At 42.6% G+C, this 26021-nt stretch overlaps 1 protein-coding gene across 1 annotated transcript in view; it reads left to right on the top strand.

Moving 5' to 3' along the window:
• The window catches only part of steep1 (STING1 ER exit protein 1), a 37907-nt gene extending 12907 nt beyond the window's left edge, over positions 1 to 25000 (top strand). The window contains exons 5-7 of the mRNA XM_086000917.1: positions 16137 to 16226; positions 22938 to 23030; positions 23790 to 25000. Coding sequence (XP_085857043.1) covers positions 16137 to 16226; positions 22938 to 23030; positions 23790 to 23852 — 246 coding nt within the window. The 3' untranslated portion in view covers positions 23853 to 25000. The remainder of the gene's footprint in view (positions 1 to 16136; positions 16227 to 22937; positions 23031 to 23789) is intronic.
• The last annotated feature ends 1021 nt before the right edge of the window (positions 25001 to 26021 follow it).

Below are 26021 nucleotides of genomic sequence, written 5' to 3'. Positions count from 1 at the left end.
GGGCAGGGTATATCAGCTAGCTGTTGAACTTTGTGGCGGTCATTGCAACCAAACCATTATCTGCCCAGAGTCTGCCTTTTCCAGCAGGAGATTCTGGACAGCAGTCCCTGGTTGGTTTTTATCTTTCCTCCCAACCTAAGAGCTTTGAAAGCAGTAGTAGCATCACCATCACTGCCGATGTGGCTGACATCAGCTAATTCAGCATAGACCAGTTATCGAACTTGGGAAGAACATGGTGTTTTGTATCACTCAGTTGTCACATCATTTACCCATTGAGAGATTGGAAGAGTTCATAAACCATGTTCAACACATTTAACAGCAACAATAACTTGCATTTATATAGTACCTTTTTAATATAGAAAAACGTCTTGAGGCACTTCCGAGGTGTAATCAAACAAAAATGGCCATTGAAGCAAAGCAGGAAATATTCGGAGAGGTGAACAAAAGCTTGGACAAAGCTGGGTGTAAGAAGGGCCGTAAAGGAAGGCGGAGAGCCAGAGAGGTTTAGGAAGGGAATTCCACGGTATGGGAACTAGACGACTGAAAGGCATGGCGGGATGAAGTGAGGGAAGGCTGCAAACAAGCTTAGTCAGAAGATTGGAGGGGGGAGGGTTGTAGGGCAAGAGAAGGCTGCAGAGGGGCAAAGACAAGAAGGGATTTAAACAAGAGGATGAGTTTAAATTGGAGGCTTTCGGAGACTGGGTCAGTAAGGATAGAGATAATAGGTGAATAGAATCTGGTGCAGGTTAGGATATGGGCAGCAGAGTTTTGGATGAGCTGAAGTTTACAGAGGGGGAAGGATGGGAGGCCAGCCAAGAATGCATTGGTATAGTTGAGTCTGGAGGTGACAAAGACATGGATGACGGTTTCAGCAGCAGATGGGCTGAGGCGGGTAATGTTGGGGAGGTGGAAATAGGTGGTCTTTGTAATGAAAAGTATATGCGGTTGGAAGCTCAACTCAGGGTTAAAAAGGATGGCGAGATTGCAAACCAATTGGTTCAGCCTTTTTAAAAAAAATTTAAAAAAAATTGTTTATGGGATGTGGGCGTTGCTGGCAAGGCCAGCATTTATTGCCCATCCCTAGTTGCCCTTGAGAAGGTGGTGGTGAGCCGCCGCCTTGAACCGCTGCAGTCCGTGTGGTGAAGGTACTCCCACAGTGCTGTTAGGTAGGGAGTTCCAGGATATTGACCCAGCGACGATGAACGAACGGCGATATATTTCCAAGTCAGGATGGTGTGTAACTTGGAGGTGGTGTTCCCATGCGCCTGCTGTCCTTGTAATTCTAGGTGGAAGAGGTCGCGGGTTTGGGAGGTGCTGCCGAAGAAGCCTTGTCGAGTTGCTGCAGTGCATCTTGTAGATGGTACACACTACAGCCACGGTACGCTGGTGGTGGAGGGAGTGAATATTTAAGGTGGTGGATGGGGTGCCAATCAAGCGGGCTGCTTTGTCCTGGATGGTGTTGCGCTTCTTTAGTGTTGTTGGAGCTGCACTCATCCAGGCAAGTGGAGAGTATTCCATCATACTCCTGACTTGTGCCTTGTAGATGGTGGAAAGGCTTTGGGGAGTCAGGAGGTGAGACACTCGCCACAGAATACCTAGCCTCTGACTTGCTCTTGTTGCCACAGTATTTATGTGGCTGGTCCAGTTAAGTTTCTGGTCAATAGTGACCACCCCCCGCCCCCCCCCAGGATGTTGATGGTGGGGGATTTGGCGATGGTAATGCCGTTGAATGCCAAGGGGCGGTGGTTAGACTCTCGCTTGTTGGAGCTAGTCATTGCCTGGCACTTCTGTGGCACGAATGTTGCCTGCCACTTATCAGCCCAAGCCTGACCATCGCCCAGGCCTTGTTGCAAGCGGGCATGGACTGCTTCATTATTTGAGGAGTTGTGAATGGCACTGCACACTGTGCAGTCATCAGTGAACATCCCCGATTCCCATTGACTTCAGTTTTACTAGGGCTCCTTGTTGCCACCCTTGGTCAAATGCTGCCTTGATGTCTAGGGCAGTCACTCTTGCCTCGCCTCTGGAATTCAGCTCCTTTGTCCATGTTTGGACCAAGGCTGTAATGAGGTCTGGAGCCGAGTGATCCTGGCAGAACCCAAACTGGGCATCAGTGAACAGGTTATTGGTGAGTAAGTGCCGCTTGATAGCACTGTTGATGACACCTTCCATCACTTTGCATATAATTGAGAGTAAACTGATGGGGCGGTAATTGGCCGGATTGGATTTGTCCTGCTTTTGGTGGACAGGCCATACCTGGGCAGTTTTCCACATTGTCGGATAGATGCCAGTGTTGTAGCTGTACTGGAACAGCTTGGCTAGAGGCGTGGCTAGTTCTGGAGCACAAGTCTTCAGCACAATAGCCGGGATGTTGTCGGGGCCCACAGCCTTTGGTGTATCCAGTGCGCTCAGCTTTTTCTTGATATCGCATGGAGTGAATCGAATTGGCTGAAGACTGGCTGCTGTGATGGTGGGGACCTCCGGAGTAGGCCGATATGGATCATCCACTTGGCACTTCTGGCTAAAGATGGTTGCAAACGCTTCAGCCTCGTCTTTTGCACTCACGTGATACAGTAGTAGCCAGAGAATGGGATAGAATTTGTGGTAAGGATACAGAGTTTGTGGCAGAGATGAAGACAATGGCTTTGATTTTTCTCACTGTTTAACTGGAGGAAATTGCAGCTCATCCAAGCCTTGATACTGGATAAGTAGTTTGACAACACAGAGGCAGTGGAGAGGTTGAGAGAGATGGTGAAGATGTAGAGTTGGGTGTCTTCGGCGTACATGTGGAAGCTGACCCCATGTCTGCAGATGGTCAAGGGGCAGCATGAAGCTGAATCAGAGAAGGGGAGCCACAAATAGATCCTTGGAGACTGGAAGAGAAGCCATTGCCGGAGGTGCCCTGCTACGATTGGATAGGCAAGAGTGGAACCAAGCGAAGGGAATCCCACTGAGCTGGACAATTTAAAAAAATTAAAAAAAATGCTTTGGAGTATTGTGTAGTTAATCGCGCCATAGGCTGCAGAGACATCGAAGGGTTAATGCACCACAGGCACTGAGGACATCATTTGTGACTTTTTTTATTCATTCATGGGATATGGGTGTCACAGGCAAAGCCAGCTTTGATTGCCCATCTCTAATTGGCCTTGGGAAGGTGGTGGTGAGCCGCCGCCTTAAACTGCTGCAGTCCATGTGGCGAAGGTACTCCCACAGTGTTGTTAGGGAGAGAGTTCCAGGATTTTGACCTCCTGACGATGAAGGAACGATGATATATTTCCAAGTCAGGATGGCGTATGATTTACGTAAGAACATAAGATATAGGAGCAGGAGTAGGCCAATCGGCCCCTCGAGCCTGCTCCGCCATTCAATAAGATCATGGCTGATCTGATCCTAACGGCTGATCTGATCCTAACCGCCAATCTACTATCACAGAACCATCTCCTGAATCTAACAGAATTAGACACACGAAATAGGAGCAGGATCAGGCTACACGGCCCCTGGGCCTGCTCCGCTACCCACAGGGCCATGACCGATCCGAACCTAGACTCATGTCCAAATTCCTGCCCGCTCCCCGCAACCCTTAATTCCCTTTACTTCTAGGAAACTGTCTATTTCTGTTTTAAATTTATGTAATGATGTAGCTTCCACAGCTTTTTGGGGCAGCATATTCCATGGACCTACCACCCTCTGAGTGAAGTAGTTCCTCCTCATCTCAATTTTGAAAGAGCAGCCCCTTATTCTAAGACTATGCCCCCTAGTTCTAGTTTCACCCATCATCGGTAAGTGGTGAATTAAGTAAAATTAAAACATTTTTTCCACAAGTTTATTATTTTTAAATACTTTAAAGAAAGGTAAGTTTATTTTTAGCCCCATTAAAAACTAATTAATTTTTTCAAAAATTTTAATTGTTTAAAATAGTTATTTTTTGTAATTTATAGTTATTTTAAAAAGTGATTTAAAAAAAAAAAATGTATTTGAAGTTTTAGTTAGGTTTTGGGGCCGATCTCTATTCCTGTCAAATTTATGAATGGAGATTCCCTGCTACGATTGGCTCTCCATGGCCCACGTGATCCCAGGGAATGCTTCGAACTAACTGCGCCCCTGGGATATGCAAGCACTGCGCGCCGGCAGCTGGAGGAGGCCCAGGATCGGAATCCCACGCGGGCCCACAACACAACGGCAGGCGCACTAGGTAAGTGCAGATCGGGGGCTTGCACCCGCGGGAAGCCTCCGACCCGAATTTCTGGGCCATTATCAATCTCCTCTAGGATCTAATTGAGAGTATTATCGACTTATTGCTTCCACTAAAATCAACCCGAACACATTTTGGGAACATACAAGAATATTCCCCCCGGACTGTTGATTACAAATGAACAGAAATAAAGCATTTTTGACTCTTTTAATTTTTATAATTTTGGAAGAATTGAAAGAAGGACTTGCATTTATGTAGCACCTTTCATGACCACTGGATGTCCCAAAGTGCTGTACAGCCAATTGAACAACTTTGACAAACTAAATGCTCCAATGCCAAGTGCTTACCTTGGAGGATACTAATTTCATCTTGCCAGGGCAAGGTGGAACCCATCTCCACCCAGTTTCTCATCGGGATGCCTTTTAAAATATTTTTACTGGTTCCTTGGTCTGACGTTGATCTCTTCTGCAGACTCCCTCAATCTCTATTGTTATCGTGATATAAACAAAATTTGCAAGTGGGCAGAACTGTGGGAACTGAAATTCAGTACAGATACGTGCTGGTTGTTAAACATTGGAAGAAAAATGGGTGGCACAATGAATGGTGTTGACCTAGCTAGCAGAGAGGCTGAATGAGATCTGCGCATGATTGAATCAATACTTACCCATGTCTAGAAATTATGGAGCAGCAATCAATAAACTAAACAGAATGCCGAGCTATACTGCCAAAGTATGAGGCTGTCACACTGAAGCTGTATAGTGCTTTGGTTAGGCGGCACCTTGAATACTGCATTCCCCGAGTAGCAAACCCTGAAAACGTTGCATGCAACTACTATATGACTGATCTCTAGTGTCCGAGGACTATTATGAGAATAAATTTGAAAAGTTTGGTCTCTTCAGCCTCAAAAGGAGGGAAATTTATAGAGGTACTTATAGAGACAAATGGAATAGAATAATTAATTTGGAGCACTATTTCAAATTAAACTGTGACTACAGAACATGGGAACCTGGGTACAAACTGGTAGAAGGTGATTGATATTTGAAATGGTCTTTTAGTTAGTGGAAGAAAGAAATCTGGAATTGTTCAAGAAGCAGTTGGATGCTATGACAAGGTAACAATAGGTTTCTATGGAGACGTGACAAATGGGCTGAATGGCCGCCTTCATCTGCACTCTAATCTTTCATCCTGATGCTGTTTTTTTTTAAAAAGAAGGAAAAAGTAATGTTCCATTCCAAGCAATATCATGCAGAGATTGTGAAAGCTCTAATCTTTTGAGTGTTCTACAATCCAACTCCAAGAAATGTTGTAGTCGAGTCCTTTTTGGAGGGAGTGCAGAATTTCAAATTGTAAATATAAGTATATGTTAATATCAAGCCTAAAGACCAATTTCCAAAAATTGTGTGCCTTGACCACCTTTTATCATTCTGTTGCACACAACATAATGGGCAGGAATTTGCGGTCGAGATGACAGCGAACTGGCAGCGTTCGCTGTCATTCTGCCTTTGAAATTGACCGCAGCTTTGGGATTTGGCGCAGGCGTGTGCAGAAATCCCACAGTGTGATCTGTCATTGACAGCTCCGAAGCAGACTGCGCTGTTCCCCACCCCACGGAGCCGGCAATCAGTTTAATCTCTCAAATCGGGGAAACTGCCGAAGAATTTGTCTCTTCCGCAGTAAGTACGCAGACACTAAACGTTAGGCCCAAAGGGGTTAGGTGTAACTGGGGTTTTGCCAGCGTTATTACTGCTCAACAAATGTTAAGAGCCTAGAAAACTAATTTTAATTTTGTGCAGTGTGAAATTTGACCATTTTAATAAAAAAAAATTAACATTTTTAAGAAATTAAAACGTGATTTTTTTTAATGTTTGTCCATCTTTATTTCAGGTTTGCTTTTTCCCCATGTGAGAGCACCAATCTTTGTTTTGCTCTCTCTAACATTTTTTAAAAGTTAGAATTTTAAGAGCTTACTACTTGCTTGTTCGCTGTCTGAGAATTGTACATTTTGATTGGCTGCTTAGACAGCTTGTTGACGTCACAGCAGCTCGCACAAGGGTATCCCCACTATCCTTCGTTGATTTGAATTGAATGTTGACAGACCCGAGGTTCTCGCCGCAGGGATCGTGAGATCCTTGTGTGAAATGTGCTTCGGGGCCAGCGCCGAAAGGCTTCGTTTCGCCGCTGACTGCAAATTCCGGGCCAACATTGATGTACAATTATTCAGTCACTTTATACTATGCTTTCTCACCAGCAGAGTGTTTACCGCAGCAGCTGACTTACTGTCAATTCACAGGGTGTGATTTTATATGACAATCTGGGAATATTCCTTTCTGATGATGTGGCTGAACTGAGCCAAATACTCAAGAATAGTGAAATAATTCTTTTTACAACACAATTTGGGACATTTTATTCTAGCTGCAACTCATATAAAAAAAAAGTTATTAAAACTGCCTCTTCAAAGAGAAGGAATGGAAAAAAAACTGAACTTAAATTTATGCAGATAAACAGACCATGTAATAACAACAGAAAATGCTGGAAAAATTCAGCAAGTCAGGCAACATCCGTGGAGAGAAAAAAGTCAATGTGTCGGGTCAAACCCTTTGTCAAGACTGGAAAAGCCCAGGAAATGAAATAGATTAAGAGGCCAGGCTGTCTTGACAAAGGGTTTGACCCGACACGTTGACTCTATTTTCTCTCCACAGATGTTGCCTGGCCTGCTGAGTTTTTCCAGCATTTTCTGTTGTTATTTTGGATTTCCAGCATCCGCAGTATTTTGCTAACAGACCACGTAAAGTTGTTTAGTAGAAAATCTTGGTGTACCTGCATTTTTATCTTGATGTGTGCTGAGTAATAACTTGGCCTGTTGAGCTAAAGGATGTACGTTCCTGGTTGCTGCGTTTAATGCTCTTGTTAGACAGGGGAGGGGAATGTCCTAGCTGCATTGCTGAAACTTGCTGCCTAACTAGATAATAGTGGAGTCGTTTTAACAGCAGTCACGGACCAGTCTGCTGTCCTAATCAAATATGGGAGGAAAATGTGTTTTTTGTATTACATTTTTGTTTGCTTTCCCCATGTGTAATCCAGTTACCTCAACTGCTTGCTCTTCTACAAAAAAACAAAATCTTTTGAACATGATAACTTTACAAAATGTTCCCAATGTTCTATGGTGATAACGCAAGCTTCAGGTCTAGCAGACAGCAGCTGAATACAGCATGAGACACACATGTATTTCAGCTAGCCATATGCCTGTTCAATTTTTATTTCTGTAAGGAGCAGGGTGACATTTGTACATGAAACAGCTTTTAATTAAAATTTCAGCCTATGCATTAGGGATAGCAACAAAGAGCAAGACAGAAAGGAAAGGACTCTGGAGGAGGGCAGGGGTATTAGGAAAGCTTAGCATTGGAGCCTTTCCGAATCTTCCAGCCGCAAATTGGGGGAGGGGAGGAGACGAGAGTTACGGCCCATTGGAAAATTGCTGATTGTCTCTTTTTTTCTTTCTCTACCGCCCCCCCCCCCCCCAAAAATAAACCTTTCTGCTCTGTGCTGAAGATCCAGGACTTTACCCAAATCTCCATATTTAATTTGCAAGCCTAGCTTGTGAGTGGTGATAGTACTTGACCACGCAGGGCGTCACAGCCGATCATGACCCTGTCCTCAATTAATGTTGTGCATGCTTTCCACCAGGGGTTACTGGATGACAATCGAGAGCGGGGAATCCTGCTAACTTTTTTCCCCCCTAGCCCAGCAATACTGAGGCTATTTATGTAACATCTCGCCACTGCTGTGAATAGCTAACTTGGCACAGAATGGGAAATGAACCTGGGACCTTCCTATCTGTATGACGCATCTACATACTGGGTTGTACAAATACTAACGGAGCCATTGGAAGAACTAATGCTGGTTGGCCTTAATTTGTGTGACACTACAGTATATTCAATTATTCGCAAGGATGTCATTATGTTAGAATGTTAGCGGATGGTGTGTTTCTAAGACTTGAGTTTGAAGCAAGTTGTGATGGACTGCTTTCTGATGACCCCGGTCAAACTGCATTATGGGAAAATAATTAAAGGCATCTTGGCTGACCTACACAGCTTGGAGACTTGTCTCTGGGACAAGTTGAACTTGTCTCCAAGGGTGTTTTTATCTATTGCCGCGGTTCTGGTTAATGTTTGCGTTTAACCCGACATTCTTCTCTGCTGATAATGACACCTTGTTTTTAGCAGCAAACGGGAGCCAAATCAATGCGTTATTTACTCCCCCCCTCCATGTTTCCCTGTTCAATATAAAGAATCCAAAAAAGGGACTTAAATGTAATCCTTGGGTTTTGAAAATTTGGTAGACAAAGAATGATGCTGCTTTCTGCTGTGGCGCAGTTGAAAGTAAAATAATAACTGAGTCCTCAGTGACTGAAAAAAAGTATAGCTGCTGCAAACTTGGCTGTTTGCTACTCACTTCTTGCTTTCCCATTCCTGCTGCAACTGAAGTCATTTTTAGGGGACTTCCCAGCCTCGTGGTTCCTCCAAGTATTTGTGTAAAACTACCTTCTAGCAACTGTTCAAAATGTTGCAAATGTACATCGGTTGCTGCATATGCAATTATTAAAAAAATGCTAGGAGGAAAATAGCCACATGCACCAGTAAGTCCGCTGAAAAATATTTTGGTTGCAATAGGAATAGCGGCTACTTTATTCTCTCCTTCAGAAGCAGTTTTTCTATCTGTTGCTGGTGAAACAGTTCCGGACCGTAAATAAACAGTTGGAGGTAGAAAATGTAAATCTTTCCAACCCAATGTGAGATTGCTATCTGCATCAAGTTTATTAGGTTAGCTTGGGTTCTGCATTTAAGTTTTCATGGAACTTTAAAAACGTTCACTTCAGCAAAGAAAATACTTAAAAGTTGAATAACTGCAAATAGTAAAGCTACATATAACCAGCAGCCATTCTTCACTTGCATCACAGAGACCCTATAAGCCCTTCCACCTGATAGATAAGCAAGCCCTGGTGTCAAGTCCTCAATAGGATGAGCTTGATCCCTGTTTGTTCCAGTTGAGTGGATTTGTTTGTATTTGCATCCAGCAGTATGCTGAAAGTATGATTTACATTTACCACAAAAAACCCTCAAGACTGCTTTCACTGAGTCCTTGATAACATGGATTCATTGGATTTTCGAATAAAGTGTCAGGATTCAACAGCGCTGACACAAAAGAAAAACCAGCCTCAGACCAAATGGTTCATTTAGGAACATGAGTAGGCCATTCAGCCCCTTGCACCTGCTGTGCCATTCAATTCGATCATGGCTGATCTGTCTTTCAACTCCATTTACCTGCCTTGGCTCCATATCCCACTTCATGGAAGTAAATGTTCTGGAATTCAAAAGTAAACACCAGAAAATGCTGCAAATGCCCAGCATGTCAGTCAGCACCTAAATGAGGAAAGCAACCTTGACATTTCAGGCGTCCAATGAAGGGTCCCACTGAAACATTAATCTCTCTTCCTCTTTCAGATGCTTATTAACCTGCTCTGCCTCTCAGAATTTTTTTTCATTTCAATTCCTAGAACTGCAGTGCCTGTTTGCCCACTTAGATCGTGGAGCCAAAATGCAGGATCCCTTTCAGACTTTTTGCCTTTTTTTAGGAATCCAATATTGGATTTAAAATGTGGAGAAAAGTTGGAACAATAGTGATTTGCTACACTTGGTGTCCACGATGCTTTGTAAATATAAAGGGCCAAAATATTTGCTAAGCGGTGCGTTTTGGTAGGAGGAATAAGGAAGCCATGTGTGCCTTGGAAAATAAGGGGGCGATTTTCCCACTGGAGGCGGGTTTTGGTTTGGGTGGGTTCGAAACCCGCCTCCACTGATAGTTTTGAAAAAATTGCGACTTTCCCCTGATTGGCCAGTTGATTTCAGAGGTGTGGGTTGCCCTTGGTCAATTAGTGTTTTGGGGCTGAAACTCGCCTCTGCTGACATCACTAATCCAGCCTGATTTAAGGGCTGCTTGCTGCCTTGGATCATTCCACTGGATTTCTGCCAATGCTGCACCACCTGCAACATATTCTGAGAAACCACTATGTCCAATTCCAGGGCAAGGGCCTCCCCGCGGTTCTCCGATGAAGTGCTCCCAATGTTGGTTGAGGGGGTGAGAGCTAGCCGGGAGGTGCTTTTCCCCTCATCTGGGAGGAAGAGGCCTCCCAAAGAAACCAAGGCTGTGTGGGTCCAGCTGGCAAGGGGTATAACCTCCAGATCTGTGTGCAGATTGGGTGAATGTTTCTGTGTATTGATGAAATGCCACCCCTGTTGGAAAGCATTAAAATGATTTGATGCCAAAATGTTGGCGTGATGGCATCTGTTCTTTCGCCTTAGGCAGCTACACATTGCGGGCTCCGCGACACTTGCGTTGTCCGGTTGGTGGCCAGAGTGAAAGGAGGCCAGAGAGTCATTTCCATTGTCTATGATGTCTTAAGATGGAGCCAAGGACATGTGCCAACTTGGGCAACCTATGCAAATCTGGCCAGGATAAGTTTATCCCTTGCATCCCGGGCAGCCATGTGCTCACGTGCTGCCGCTGCTGCTGGTCGATACACCGGTGCTCTGACCTCCTCCTGCTCTGCCACCTTCTCCTGCTCCTCATCCTCCTCCTCCTCTGAGGTCCATGGTGAAAGAAAATGAATGGTTCCCATGCTGCTTGCAGATGCCGCCGTTGGGGAAACGCTCATTGCAAACGGGGAGAGGGTCTTCCAAGGAGGTCCCACGGTTAATAGATTCAAGCTGCAGCACCTCTGACTTTGGAAGGCCTGCTAAAAGTGCTCAGACCTTTTAAAGCAAAGTTCTGCCACCTGCAACTAATCCCTGATGAAATCTCTGATTAATGTTTGCGCTGCAGCTGTGAGGAGACCACCCACTTGTCAACCCACCAGGTTTAGCAGGTGTGGTTTAGGAGGGTCGTGGAACATGCCTAAATGGTCGAAAAATAACGAGGGTCTCTCAAAATAGGCTTAGAGAGGCCCTTAACGAGCATTTAAGCCTCTCTTACCAAGCTCTCTGGCCAACTGGAGGCGGGACCATTTCCCGCCCTGCAAAACCGGCACCAGCAAAATCCCACAGAGGCGGGTTCCGAACCCGCACTCTTTTCCAATTTTCCTGCCTTTCCTGCCTCCAAACCCGCCTCCTCGGGCCTCAGAAAATCGCCCCCAAGAGTCTAAATGGGATAGAGGAGCAACAGGGTATAAATCATTAAAAGTACCAATGCAAGTTAACTAAGCCAAAAAAATGCAAACGACGCAAGGAGTTCATTTCTAAAGGAATAAAATTGAAAAGCAGGGAAGTTATGTTAAATTTGTATAGAACCTTAGCTAGACCGCATTTGAAATACTATGTACAGTTCTCGTTACCATATTATTACAAGGATATAGAGGCTCTGGATAAGGTACAAAAAAGATTTATAAGGATGATACCAGAACTGAGGGGTTATAACTATCAGGAAGGACTGAATAGACTTGGGCTTTTTTCTCTAGATAAGAGAAGGCTGAGGGGTGACCTAATAAAGGTCTTTGAAATAAAGGTCTTTGAAAAAGAGCTGTTTGATGGGGTAGATGCAGAGAAGATGTTTTCACTTTGGGAGAGTCCAGAACTAATGGGCCAGAAGTATAAGATCGTCACTAAAGAGAAACTTCTTTACCCAGAGTGGTTAGAATGTGTAACTTGCTACCATACGAAGTAGTTGAGGTGAATAGCATAGATGCCTTTTAAGGGGAAGCTAGATAAGTACGAGGGAGAAAGGAATCGAAGGGTATGCAGATAGTTAGATGAAGTAGGGTGGGAGGAGGCTCGAGTGTAGTATAAACACCACCACAGACCAGTTGGACTAAATGGCTTGTTTCTGTGCTGTGAATTCTATGTAATTTGCCAGTGGGAACAGTGCAAAACCTTTATTTCCAATGTTATCTAATAAATCTTTTCTGTAGTGGAATTGGAGTTTATCTGTGATGATTGATCTTTTTCATTTCTGCAATTGAACGAGTTTTCAAAATCTAAAGCTAGATTGCTTCACAGCTGTTTTCAATCTAATGGTTTTGAATAATTTTAATATGCATATTTTACTCCAGAAAATGTCTACTCCTTTTGGTATTGCCAATTTTTTCTTATAATGCATGCTACTTTGTATTAGGACATTGGCTCAAGGCCAATTATACTATATGGAAGTAATTCTAATTTTTTGTTTTTGTTTAAAAATGTTGGTCAGGAATGCAAAACTGCAGGCAATCACTGTAGTCTGGGTACATGCGACTGAAATACCTGATCAGTAAGCTGAAATAGTCTTGCATAGTTTCAAATCATCTTTGTCATAGTGCAGAAAACCCTTTCCTGCTAAGATAACTTCTTGAACCTTAATTGACAGTTGTATTCCATGCCCTTGATGCACGATGACATTAACACAGGAGGGTCAACACTCAGAACCTCATTACTCTAGATTTACATTTGAAGATGATCCGTAGATGGATTTTGGAAAATTACTTGTCTCACCTATGTACTGAAATAAAAAAATGTTGTTCTAAAATGTTATGATTTAAGAACTGTTTTTTGATTCAACATTTTTTCCTGATTCTATTTTTGAAATGGTCAGGATTCAAAAATTGGAAATTCATTGTTGCAGATGTTTTGACGATAAGAATATTTGTAATTTGAAATTTGAAAAGCTTGGGGTGGACATGCCCTGTGGGTCAGTGAGTAGATAACCTATACATAACAGTGAGGATCCAAGCTTGATTTCCTGTGTTGAGTTAGCTGATCTTGGGTTGGGTGCATTAGCGATGCTATATTTGGTTCAGTATCCCTGGCTTAGGAGGTAAAAATTGCTTCTGATCGCCATCTGCAAATGCACGAGGACAAGTTTGCATTTGGTTGTGATGACCTGTGGTTAGTTAGCCTACAGACACTAACGAGGCTTGCTCACAAATGTTGGCCACTTGAATGAGGTTTTAGGGGGCAGTCAGCGCTCAATGAATCATACCCCAAAATGGCATTAATGTCTTCAGGAGACTGCAGGAGAAACTTGATGAGAAAAATATTAGTAAGAAAGTCAATGGCCGTGGTGCAGTTTGTTTGAGCTCTTTTTTTTCTTTGACCTAAGTTTGAATACAACCGGAAATTTGGCTGCATAACAATCGCTGCATTTCAAACTAATTTACTGTACGTGAAGCAGCTTGAGAAGGGTTGAGAGACGTGATAAGGGGCTATATAATTCTAGTCTTGTTTTTCTTTACAAAATACTAGGATGAAAGTCTTCTCTGCCCGTGGTGAGGGTTCTATGTAGAATGAAAATCCGGCAAACTCAACCCAGTTCCTTGTGCTATTAGTCCACTGTACAAAATTGCAGAATTGTGGGTATGCAAGATGGAAGTTCGATTGGCATGGATTGTATAGGAAATGGCAGTGTCGAGCTGGGGGTGGGGTTAAGGCACATTGAAGCAGTAGAGAGAACTTACCTCTGCATCTGTCTGTGCACCTAGCATCAAAGTGTTTCATGCTAATACAAGAAATGGAAATATGTTCCATTTCCCCCACTGATGACGTTCGCATAGATACACTCCAAACAAAAAAGTTTTAGCACTGAGTGAATTGAGTAGACGTTGGCAACAATTGGCACGCGCACAAAAAAAAATATGATTTTTAATCTGAAATCTGACTTTAAACCTCATTAATATGTAATACTGGAACACAAAGTGGGCAGAATCTTTTCCTGGTGAACCCAGTATGCAACTGAAATTTAAAAAATATATATTTTTGTAAACCAAGAGACAGTTCATATAAACAGAAACTGCTCCTCAGAGGACATGGCCTTCAGCAGATTTAATTAGTATAGTTCAGTAGGGACGTTCTGTCAATCTTATTTAAGCAATTAGCTGTTTTTATGTTGCTATGTTTTGTAAGAGTGGTTTGATAATGGCTTTCTGGAGCGTACAAATCCAGTTACAGCTCGCAATTGGGTTTCTGCTGCTGCTGGATCAAGTTAAGTCAGTTAAGCCATTTATATTTCCAAGTACATGGCAAGTTTGTGGTTTTTGCTTAACCTTGAGTGGGAAGAGGGCATGACCAGTCGATACAAGTCACTTCCTAACAGGGCACAAAATGTTGAATGCGTCAACTCGGACAGATTGCAACCATTGCTTGGTGCCAAGTTACAACAGGGTAGGGGCAGAGGCCTTGAAGGAGGTGGTTTGCTTGCCCTTTGAGCTGGGAACAGTGCCTGCTGGGATGAGAAGTGGCAGGGATTCACAAAAATAAATCCAAAGCTCAAGAGAAAAGTAAAAAGGATATGTGAAGAAAACTTTTTAAAGTTTCTAATTTTTGAAAATCACTTGCTCAGTTTGGTGCAGTCCGACATTAGCCTTGACTGATTGAACAGTTGCATCTTTCATCAATAACAAGGATTATAAATCAAATATTTTGGAGCACACAAGTTCACCACATATGCCTACCCTCCAATTTTCTGCAAATGGCAGTTAATGCAAGAAATGTTATGTAGGGTGCTTGTTTTCATGGCTGCAGTATGGGCACATTGTGAGATCAACATACAGCACTGAATTACATCATTTTTTCCACTATCTGAAGAGTGAGTTCTGTTTATTGTCACTCTGCAATGCCGAACCTCCCGTTCTCATTAGTACTAATCATTGCATGTGTTGAACGATTAAAGAACAGTGCTTTGGGAGAGATGAGCATTTTAAGCTAAAGTATTTCGAGTGAACTACTGGAAAAAGAAAACTATTGCAAATGCTTCTTCCTGTGAGGACATTGCTCTCTTTATTTTATCTGGGAAGGATATCCATCCCTACCCTAATCAGTGGCAGCTGACAGGAGCTGGATCAGATGGAGACTTTGTCTGAGGGTGCCTTTTCCAACCAGGAAGCCCATTTTTGTGAGGCAACTTGCACAGTGAATAAATACAAAATGTCTCCTCCTTTAAGCATTTTTAATGAAAAGCAAAAAAGTTCCGATTCAATTAGCTATCTTTTGTTCAGATGTTGCTGGAGGAGAAGTAATCTGGAGGCGTGGGTGGGATGATCTGAGTCACAAATTGGATGTTTTTGCCGTTTGACCTTTTGTGTGTGTAAGTTTAATATATTTAAGGGTTATGGAGCAACTGCCATAGAGGCAGTTTGACCTGAATAAAAGGGTAAGAAAGATGATGAAGCAATGAAGTTGGAGCTGTATATCACCGTGCTGGGATATGCCTCTAACTGTGACACAAAATATTAATTCTAATGTTCTTTTTAGCAGTGAATTGCTGGGATATGATATAATGCTTTATTGAAAAATTCATAGTTTTGCTGCACCACGAATTTTATACCCAGTTAGGAAAATCATTAAGTTGCACCCTTCAGGCGTGCAAGTCATAAAATCTGTATGAAGCTACCACCCTGTGCACTGGATATTTAATATTATGTATGCTACACACCATATTGTAAATATACTACACAATATGTATTCTATTAAATATATTACAACTAGAAAGTGAAGCACACCCTGCTTGGTGCTCCAGCATACTGTGCCCTGGAGTGATCGTGCACAGGTCTGTGCTTGTGGCTTTCCTGATCACGGCTGTACCATTGGGGGAAGACTCTGATCAAAGACTTTCCTGCACATGGGGGGGAAGTTAAGATTAGTAAATCTGAGGGCAGTCTTGTGCACTAGTGATCCTATCCTTAAAAACAGCCGAGGGCATGGTACAGGTTGGACTGCACGGGGGAACCGGAAAAGAGAAAAATAAATATAGCATTTGTTGGTTAGGAAATAAATCTCAAAAAATATGCCCTTTACAGCCTCCAAAAAAAAAGGCAACAGATTGCCTCATTAAATAGCCTGCACATTTTTCTTTTCCTTTTAAAACATCAAGCAGAATATGCCTTAATTACTAACACTGATCCTTCGGGTTTCTGCTTCCACAGGTGATGATGACCAAGAGGACCAAAGACATGGGTAAATTCAGCTCTGTCACCGTGTCCACCATTGACGAGGAGGAGGAGGAGATTGAAGCGGTGAGTTTCATCATACAACAAAAGTCTTCATTAGATTGGTATGCTTGTTAGTTAGAAATTAGATTTAACACTGAAAATATATTTAACATTGACAAATATTAATATATAACAATATAGTAATCTTGAAGGCATTTCCTGGATTCCAATATTAAATTTTAATATCCATTATTAATGTTCATTCTGTTTTTTGTGATTTTTTTTAATATATCGCCATTCAAATAGATTTTTAAGGAAAATAAATGATTGGTGTGCCCTCATACACCCTCTCCAAATGACATGAATTGTGCCTTTGGATTGGAAAAATGCAAATGTCACTCCATTATTTAAGGAGGGACGGAGAAACTAGGAAACCTGTCAGTTTAACATTTATTCCAGGTGAATCTTAAATCTTCCATTATTTTGTAAAGGCATATTTGCCCAGGTAAAATGAGCGTATTATGGTTCCCGAACCCCTCCCCGCTTTCCCATACCCCAGTTACTAGTCAGAAGAATATTGTCTGAGACTGCATGCCTTGAAGCCAGCATGGATTAACCTGCAGGGTGCGTCGCTCAAGACCTGAGGATTTTGTAATGGAGAGTTTTTTGTTTTGGGTAATACTCCAGTCTCATACCAACGTGGTTAACTCTTAACTACCCCCTGAAGAGGCCTGGCAAGACACGCAGCTGTATCACCACCCTCTCGGCAACTGAGGATGGTCAATAGATGCCGGCCTTGCCAGTGACCCCCACATCCCGAGAATACACTTCTAAAAACTTTGTACCCTTGGCCATTTCACAAACAGCCGGGAGATTTTAATTTTCAGATAGATTGCGAGAAGCAGAACAGCTCAAGTTGTAAAGGCAATGAATTTCTCAAATATATTCGGGACAATTTTCTGGAACAATATGTTTTAGAATCGACAAGATAACAGGCCGTACTAGATTTAATGATGGGTAACGAACCAGAATTTCTTAAGCTGATGGTAAGGGAACATCTTGCAAATAGTGACTATCATATGATTGAATTTGATATTAAACTTGAGGGGGAGAAGGGAGATTCACAAAATAAGGATTTAAATTTAAGGCAAACTTTGAAGGGATGAGAAATGAATTGACCGCAGTAAACTGGGCTGGGTTGTTGATGAGTAAACCTACAGACAAATGGTGGGAAGTATTTGTTATGATACAAAACCCATAAAAGGTAAAGCCTCCACACGTGTAGTTAAGCAACCATCGTCAACAAATGAGGTAAGAGCCAATCAGGCTTGCATAAATGCAAAGAACAGTGAACTGGGAGAGCTATAAAAAGCAACAAAGGAATACAATGAAAGTAATAAGAGGAGCAAAAGGGTATATGGAAAAAAAAACATGCAAGGGATATCAAAACGAACAGCAAAAGTCTTTATAAATATATTAAGAGACTCAGAGTGGTTAAGGGAATGTGGGCCAATTAAAGACAGATGCAGGCGAGACTTTAATGGGCAATTTGGAAATGGCAGACTTGGAGGAAGAGGACAAAATATCAGTGATACAAGGGAACCTAAAAAATAAGTCAAGGAGATTAACTTGGTGGATTTAATTTTTTTTAAATAATGGGACTTAGAATTAGAGAATATACAGTACAGAAACAGGCCATTCAGCTCAACCAGTCCATGCCAGCGTTTATGCTCCACTCGAGCCTCCTCCCAGCCTGCCTCATCTAACTCTATCAGCATAACCCTCTTCCCTTCTCCCTCATGCTTATCTAGCTTCCCCTTAAATGCATGTATACTATTCACCTCAACTCTCCCTGTGGTAGTGAGTTCCACATTCTCACCACACTGTGGGTGAAGAAGATTTTTCTGTGTTCCCTATTTGATTTATTGATGACTATCTTATATTGACGGCTTCTAGTTTTGCTCTTCCCCACAAGTGGAAATGCGCTCTCTGGGTCTACTCTATCAAAACCTTTCATAATTTTAAAGGGGCTTTAGTAGACAAATCTCCAGTATCTGATAAAAGACATTGGTGAGGAAATTGCAGTTGCATTTTCCAAAACTCCCTAGATTCAGGAATTGTGCCCTTTGGCTTGGAAAATTGCAGGTGTCACTCCATTATTTAAGAAGGGAGGGAGGGAGAAACCAGGAAACGCCAGACCTGTCAGTTTAACGTCAGTTGTGGAGAAGTTACTGGAATCTGTCATCACAGAGTGACTGAACACTTGGACAAGTATGTGCTGATCGTAGAGTCAGCATGGATTGTGAAGGGTAGGTCATGTTTGACTAATCTAATTGAATTTTTTGAGCAGGTCATTAGCTTGGTAGCTATGTTAGGAGATGGATTCTTACTGATTTGAGGAGTAAATTATGAATGTTTCTTATACTTTGAAAATCAGGTGTCACAGATTTATTAAGTATACAATGCATGCAACAGTATTTAAACATACATTTAAAAGACAATGGCCTAGAAATTGGGTTGGGGCTCAAAAGTCGCCTGAGCGCAGGATTTAGCGCAGCGATCGGAGTAATACCGATTGCCAGAAATTCAGTTTCAGTGCCCCTCGAGGGAGACGGGGCGAGGCTCGAGGCGCTCCGCGTCCCTCTTAGGGCGCTGAAACTGATTATCGCAGCGCAACGTGCCGCAGCGCCACACGCTGTGGCACGGCACGCTGCGGTACTGCAGGCCTTCCTCCCACTGTTAAGGGGGAGGTGCCTGCAACAGCGCGATCCCCGATCGCGAGTGCCGGCAAATGAGCCCGGCACCAAGGAGAAGTGCCGGGCTCTTGGGAAACAGCCGGCAATGCCGCCGGGGGGCGGGGTTAGGAGGCCGGGGACGGAGGTGCTGGCAGGCGGCCGCCGAAAAAGCAGCCGCCCCGCACCTCTACCTTAACTTGCGCCGCTGCCAGCACAGTAAGGCCCTGTGAACCGGGCACGGGTAGCGAACGGCGCAACTGCGGCGTTCGCTACCAAATATCGCGAATGGGGCGCTGCGCACACCGATGACGTAATCGGTGGCGGCGCAGCGCAACAGGCTAACGCCACCATTAGCGCCCCTCCTGAATATCGCGGGAGGCGCAGCCAGTGGCGCTACAGCCACTGCCTGCCTCTTTAGGCGCTAACAGGTGGCGCTACTCACCCAATTTCTCCCCCAATACTTACAACTGAACCAGCTGGTATGGTTGAGGCACTCTAATGTGTTACAGTTCTGACCTCCGTATCTTAGGCCTTTACAAATCCAAATACTCATTACAAACAAACAGTTTTTATACATTTCACTTACTTCCTCTATGCGAAGTCTGCACAATTCTGCATTACATAATTAATAAAATACAACTCCATATAAGGAGAATTTCATTGACTTATCCCTATTACTTTAGTTTTCCTTACGTAAAACTTTTTTTCCATTGAGCTAACCAGTATAACTCCCTTCCTTTGTTATCTTACTGACAGTTTCACTCTTCCATATAATTGCTATTCTACCAAGTGAAACCTTTAATTATAATCTGTCTTTGTTTCTGTGTCATTCGTACCAGTTAAAAAGGATAATGTATGCCCAATGTTTGCCGAACTAACTTTTTCCACACTGTTATCAAATGATTCAATGGCAGTCTTTCATTAACCATTTTATTACCTAATCCTGAAACTGACCATTGCTGCAGGGTCAGCCCTGGCCCAATGGCACAGTGGTACTTTAAATTGAGCTAAACTTCGCTGCTTAACAGGCAAAGGCTAAATGTTAACATTGCTGCAATATAAAGAGAAATCAATAGTACAGGAAACTTTCTGGTATCCGGCACGGATGGGACCGAGCTGCTGCCGTTAGATCAAAACTGCCGTATAAACCGGCGCTAATGTTAAAACATACAGAGCTTTTCAGCTCCGTGAGAATCAACAAACACTGTTGCTTAGCAACAGCTTCAAAATAGTCGGCTGCAGCTGCAAGCGTCTCTAGCTGAAGCTGTTGCTTAGCTACAGACCTTGCAGAGCCTGACTGGGGGGAAAAAAAAGCAACGAGAAGTAAAAAAACTTATAGAAAACAGCTCCTGAATTTTGCCGGTAGATAGAGCTTTCCGGACTTTTAACCTCCGGTTAAACGAAAGTTTCCTGTAGTATAACATTAGTAGACTTCAGGACTGTCTGATTAATCCTTTTCTTAGTGATACTTAATTGTACAGAGCTTTTGTCAGTCTCTATCTGGAGTTTGGTTTTGGGCCCCGAAACTCAAGAAAGATAAATTGGCCTTGGAGGGGGTACAGCACATATTCAGCAGAAGAATACTAAGGCTTAAAGGGATAAATTAGGAGGTTGCATAAACTTGGTTTGTATTCCCTTGAGTTTAGAAGGGTTGATCTAACTGAGATGTTTAAAATGATAAAGGGATTTGATAGAGTAGATACAGGGAAACTATTTCCAAATATTGAGATCCAAAAAGGGGGTGGGGATGGGATGATCTTAAAATCAGAGCTAAGCCATTTAAGAGTGAAATGGGGAAACAATTTTTCATGCAAATCTGGAACTCTTTCTCTCTTCTCCCCCCCCCCCCCCCCCCCCTCCCCCGCCAAAAAGGCTTTGGATGCTGGGTCAGTTGAAATTTGCAGGACTGAGATTGACAGATTTTTGTTGGGTAAGGGTATCACGGGATATGGAGCAACGGCAGGTTGAGGTACAGATCAGCCATGATCTAATTGAATGGCTGAAGCCCCTCAATGTCAGAAGCTGTAAGTAACTCATTATGGGTTTTGAAGACTGTCCTGCGCTCTATCCCCACAAACTCTTAACTCATCCAAACTCCACCGCCCGTGTCTGTCCCACACTTAATCCCACTCGCCCATCAATCCCAGCCCTCGCTGAACTCTAATGGCCTCCATCCCCCGACACATTGAATTAAAAATCTTCATTTACAAATCTTTCAACAGCCTCAACCTTACTCTACCTTTTCACCTTCTGCTGTTCCAACTCTGACCTCATGTGAATTCCAGACCCACCTGTTCCACCATGATAACAATTAGCCATCAAAGCGATACATAAAAAAAAAACTGTCTCCTTAAAACCCTTTGCCTTACTACTTATATCCTTGCCTTCAAATGCTACCTCAAAACTTCATCTTCCCTAATTCTACTGCCCGGCATCTGTTTCTCCTCTCTGAATTGTATTAAGACATTTACTACACTATGGCCCTGTGGGTAGCGGAGCGGGCCCAGGGGCTGTGTAGCTTGATCCTGCTCCTATTTCGTGTGTCTAATTCTGTTAGATTCAGGAGATGGTTCTGTGATAGTAGATTGGCGGTTAGGATCAGATCAGCCATGATCTTATTGAATGGCGGAGCAGGCTCGAGGGGCCGATTGGCCTACTCCTATTTCTTATGTTCTTCTGTAATTGTAAGTTAGTTATTACCATTGCCCTTGTTCAGAAAATACTGCAATTACTTCCAGGATCCAAATAAATCAGTAAGCTAAAATCCCAGCCTTTCTTGACTTAAAACTGGAATGTTCTAGCTGTTCTGGTTAAGCAATAGTTTGCATATATATTGTTCAGACAATCATGCAGTGGGACAGTGGTGGGGGTCGGGGGGTTCAAGTTCAAGATCCCTGACACCCTGCCCCCCCCCCCCCCCCCCCCCCCCAATCATTTGAGGATGGCCAAAACTGGTTTGGAGGACCACCTCCATTTCACTCCCAAGAACTGTCACTCATCTTCGGCCTCCTGATTTTGGCCTGTGTGGTTCCTGACTCAGCCTTTGGACTGGATATGTCAGCATTCCCCAGTTCCCAGTTCAATCCTCTTCCTGCTAAATTGGCCAAACTTAGCTCCTCCACAGAGTGCAGGTGTGCAACTGAACCTAGTTCCTAGTTTGATATCCATGGACTTTTCAGTAGGACTCACTTGACGTAGCTCTGAGGCTAATTGCAATGCCCCTATATGTTGAGATCCTTTAACTTGACAGAAAGCAGAAATCTTGGTCTGTATTGTTTAGTGCCACCTTGGGTAGAACTCTTTTCAATGAAGCCATCATGGGAGTTAAAATTGGACAACAATTAACTCAACAGTATGCATTTAATTTGTTTTAGCTCATTCATTTTCTGAAATCTTACCTTTCATTGTAGGAAGAAGAATGCTGTTTGCTGTATCATATTTGTACCATCTTGTGAGATTTTGACCGCTTGCAATTGGTAAATTTGACTTTGAAAGGAAAATACCGATCTAGCAGAATATCCCCACCCCAACCACCCATGATTGTAACCTTTTCTCCTCCTTCAGACTGTACACCTGTTCATCCAGTTAGATCAAAGAGGCTGTAACTAGTCAGTTCTGAGTCTGTAAAGATTTCTGCTGCCTGCCAGTTTGAGATAAGGTGTCTCTCGTGTCCAGTTGCATTTTAAGAACATATCTCAAAAAATTTATAAATCTAAGAATACAAGTGTGTATTTGGATGAATTTCCCCCTTGGGTCCTCCTGTGCCATTCATCAATGAAAGAGAAAGCTGCTTCCAGACCTCTGTCAACTCTGCTGTAATTGTGTGCAAGGCAATACAGCTCCAGAGTATGATTCTTGCCTCCAATAGTTTAGAGAGTATGTATTACCATGCAAATCTCATCCAGTGAAAGGGATAGATTTGATGGAACAAATGGCCTTTTTTCATTCTGTACTTTTCTAAATCTTCATCTGTAGTGGGCTCAGAACAACAAGCTCACAGCAAGTCAGCATTCAAAATTGTCACTCCATGCCACTAATTCATGTTTTGTGTATTCGACAGAGGGAGATTGCTGATTCCTACGCACAGAACGCCAAAGTGATCGAGAAGCAGCTGGAGCGAAAAGGCATGAGCAAAAAGAGGCTGCAGGAACTGGTATGTGAATTAGCATTTTTACCATCACTTGCATCAAGTGTGAAAGATCCATTAGTCCAAGTTCAGGATACAGTTGGAACCTGCAGAAAATCTCGCATTAAACTGTGGGACTTGTAAAATAAATTAGAATGTTCTTGCAGTGTAATGCCATTTTGTTTAAAAAAAGGACACAACTTGCAAATTCCACAGCTCGCAGGGGATGCCTTTAGTGGCAGAAGCCTGCTCGTGCAGCATTGCAATACCCAGTAATCCAGCTAGGATTTAGCTGCTGGGCCAGATGTCTGTTTTGGCCCGTGCGCCAGTGGTATTCCACAAATATGACTGTGACCTTTATTAGCTCAGCCTTGACAGCTAGTACGCACAAGCTTGCTCCCCCTTGCCATCACGGAAATCAACAAATAGCTGAAGGTGCTTGCAGTTGAGGCCGAGTGCATACCCATTGCATACTCAGATAATGCTATTGTAGGATTTCATTCCAGAAAACAAAACATTATACCATATAAACACTACATTTTTTTGTTATTGAGGAACAAATTTAGCACATCAAAAATAAGCTGGCCCCTAGAAGCTGAAGCATTCATGGCTACAAATTATTGTATATCCATGGTATTAATGTAATTGCAAAAAATAAAATCAATAGGAGTAAAACTCACTGCTTTAATTCTCATCTATGCTTCCAATTAACTTAGGGTATTGTTTTCAACAGAGAGGTGGGTTTAAGTTTCCTATCTAAAGTTCAGTGTTTTCCTTTCTTTACAGGCGGAGTTGGAGGCTAAGAAAGCCAAGATGAAAGGTACCCTGATCGACAATCAGTTCAAATGAGCACTTTCATAGACTGCTGGCGGATTCCTCCCACAGTCCCTACTGGCCAACCAACCAACATCAAAGGGATTCTGTCATTTAATAGACCAGCTGTCAACGTAAACAGGGTCATTTGTACCTTCATGTAGTATATAGGGGATAAGGATAGGTAAGGAGATTGAAGAATTTGTATGTTTTAGAATTATTGATTTTTCACATTAAGGTTGCTTTGTGTATGAAAAAGGGGACTGTCTTGCATTTTGATATTTTCACAGTACTAGAGTGATCTAAAAACATTTGTTGCATAATAGATATACTGTTGGATAAACAGTAGACAAATGTGTTTGTGCATCTGCTATATTTTTATAAATTATTTTCTTTAAACAGCCCCTTAAGCAGCTATATACTTCTATATCCTTAAAACCTTTAGCCCCAAACAGTCTGTTTTCTGGTCTCCTATTGCTCATGATCAAATTGCTAGAGGGTGTGTTATAACAAATGACTTTGTGGAGAAACGGGCGTGTCCGCTCTCTCATCCTATGAAAGCACAGCAGAGATGGTGTGATCCCCGTTGTGTGCTACACTATCTCTGGGCTGGGTGGGAGGTGAAAATCACACAGGAGCCCTATTCATGATTTGGCTTCCAGTTACGACCCTTCCCCTCTCTCTCTTTCCCCCCTCTCCTCCCCCCCCCAAACGTATGATCATTAGGGTTCTCTGTAATGCTCCTCAAGGTTGAATAACCTGCCAAAACACACAGTCCTAGAAATTCGCTTCGGGTCGTGGCTCAAAGCAGGCGGTATCGGATCAGCCGCCCATTATACGCAGCGCCTGATATTCAGTTCCATTGACAGCCCTGCAATTGTGTGATAAATAAAGTATATTTTGACTTGAAAGTCAAATAAATTATTCTAAAGCAATGGGAGCATTTATAAAAGGATGGGTAGAAAATTGACATTTGCAACCGATTGCTTTGTTGAGAGGAAAAAAGAAAACTGAGAAGCTGGATGGGAGCTGTATTGTTAGTGTCCGAGATACTGTTAACCGTACAGTTCACTCCAAATGTTGCCAGTTTCAGTCGGTTCATTTGTGTTTTTAAAAAAAACACTTTTTCTCCAGTGTTTTGTATTCTTAAGCGGAACATTCAAAGAATAAATCACTTTAATAAATGTGTCTGGTTTATTTTTGTTGCGATGGCTGTGGGTTTTGTGGAGAAATCCCGTAAAGGAGGGCCAACAAATGCTTTCAATCAACTGCTGTGGGGAAATAACAAGTGTAAAAACTTACTGTAAAAAGGTGACTGGTGTGAATTATACTGGAAATTATGTTGGAAATCTTTAGCACTAGATTGCAGCTCAGATTATGTGTGTTTAGCACTGAAAAAATGAATCTCTGCAAAAGGTTTGAAAGTCTCTGCATTTTAAATTTAGTAATGGTAAATGATTCCGAAGTAAGCAGAGTTTGTAAGATCGGTGAAAGTAGATCATACCAAGAAAATTACTTGATCATATTCGATTACCCCAGTATTAGAATCCAAATAAGATTTACAAAGATGATACCACAACATCTGGAAAAGATGAACAAACTGGGCTTCTTTTCTCTTGAAAAGAGAAGGTTGAGGGGTGACCTAATAAAGGTTTTTAAAATTATGAAAGGCTTTGATAGAGTAGACACAGAGAATGTTTCCACTTGTAGGGAAGAACAAAATTAGAGGTCATCAATAGAAGACAGTCACCAAGAAATCAAATAGGGAATGCAGAGGAAACGTCTTTACCCAGAAAATGGTGTGAATGTGGAAGACAATTAAAGGGTATGCTGATAGTTAGATGAGGAAGGATGGGAGGAGGCTTGAGTAGAGCATAAACTAATTGACTGAATGGCCTGTTTCTGCTGTATATGCTATGTAATTATGTAGTATGTGCGGGGAGGGTGAATGAAATTGATGGGAGTTGATAATGTCCAAAATCATGATTTAGTCGTTTGCAGGTAATTTGACTCATTAACTTGCACTCTGGATTAGGGGAATCTATTACTTCACCCATTTTGTAACCTAGCCCTACTAAAAAAGCTTGCTTATCTTTGAGTTTTCAGATTGATAGAGTTGCATCTGAAAAGTTGACTTGTCTTTTCTCTTTATGGATATAGACTGACCTGTGAATTTCCAGCATTTTTTTGGTAAATCTGGAGTGC

Source organism: Somniosus microcephalus, chromosome 1 (assembly GCF_052327205.1).
Source record: "Somniosus microcephalus isolate GS21.2 chromosome 1, FLI_Smic_1.0, whole genome shotgun sequence".
Taxonomy (NCBI): Eukaryota; Metazoa; Chordata; class Chondrichthyes; order Squaliformes; family Somniosidae; genus Somniosus; species Somniosus microcephalus.
Note: the sequence above shows the minus strand (reverse complement) of the source record. Positions and strands in the feature narration are given on the sequence as shown.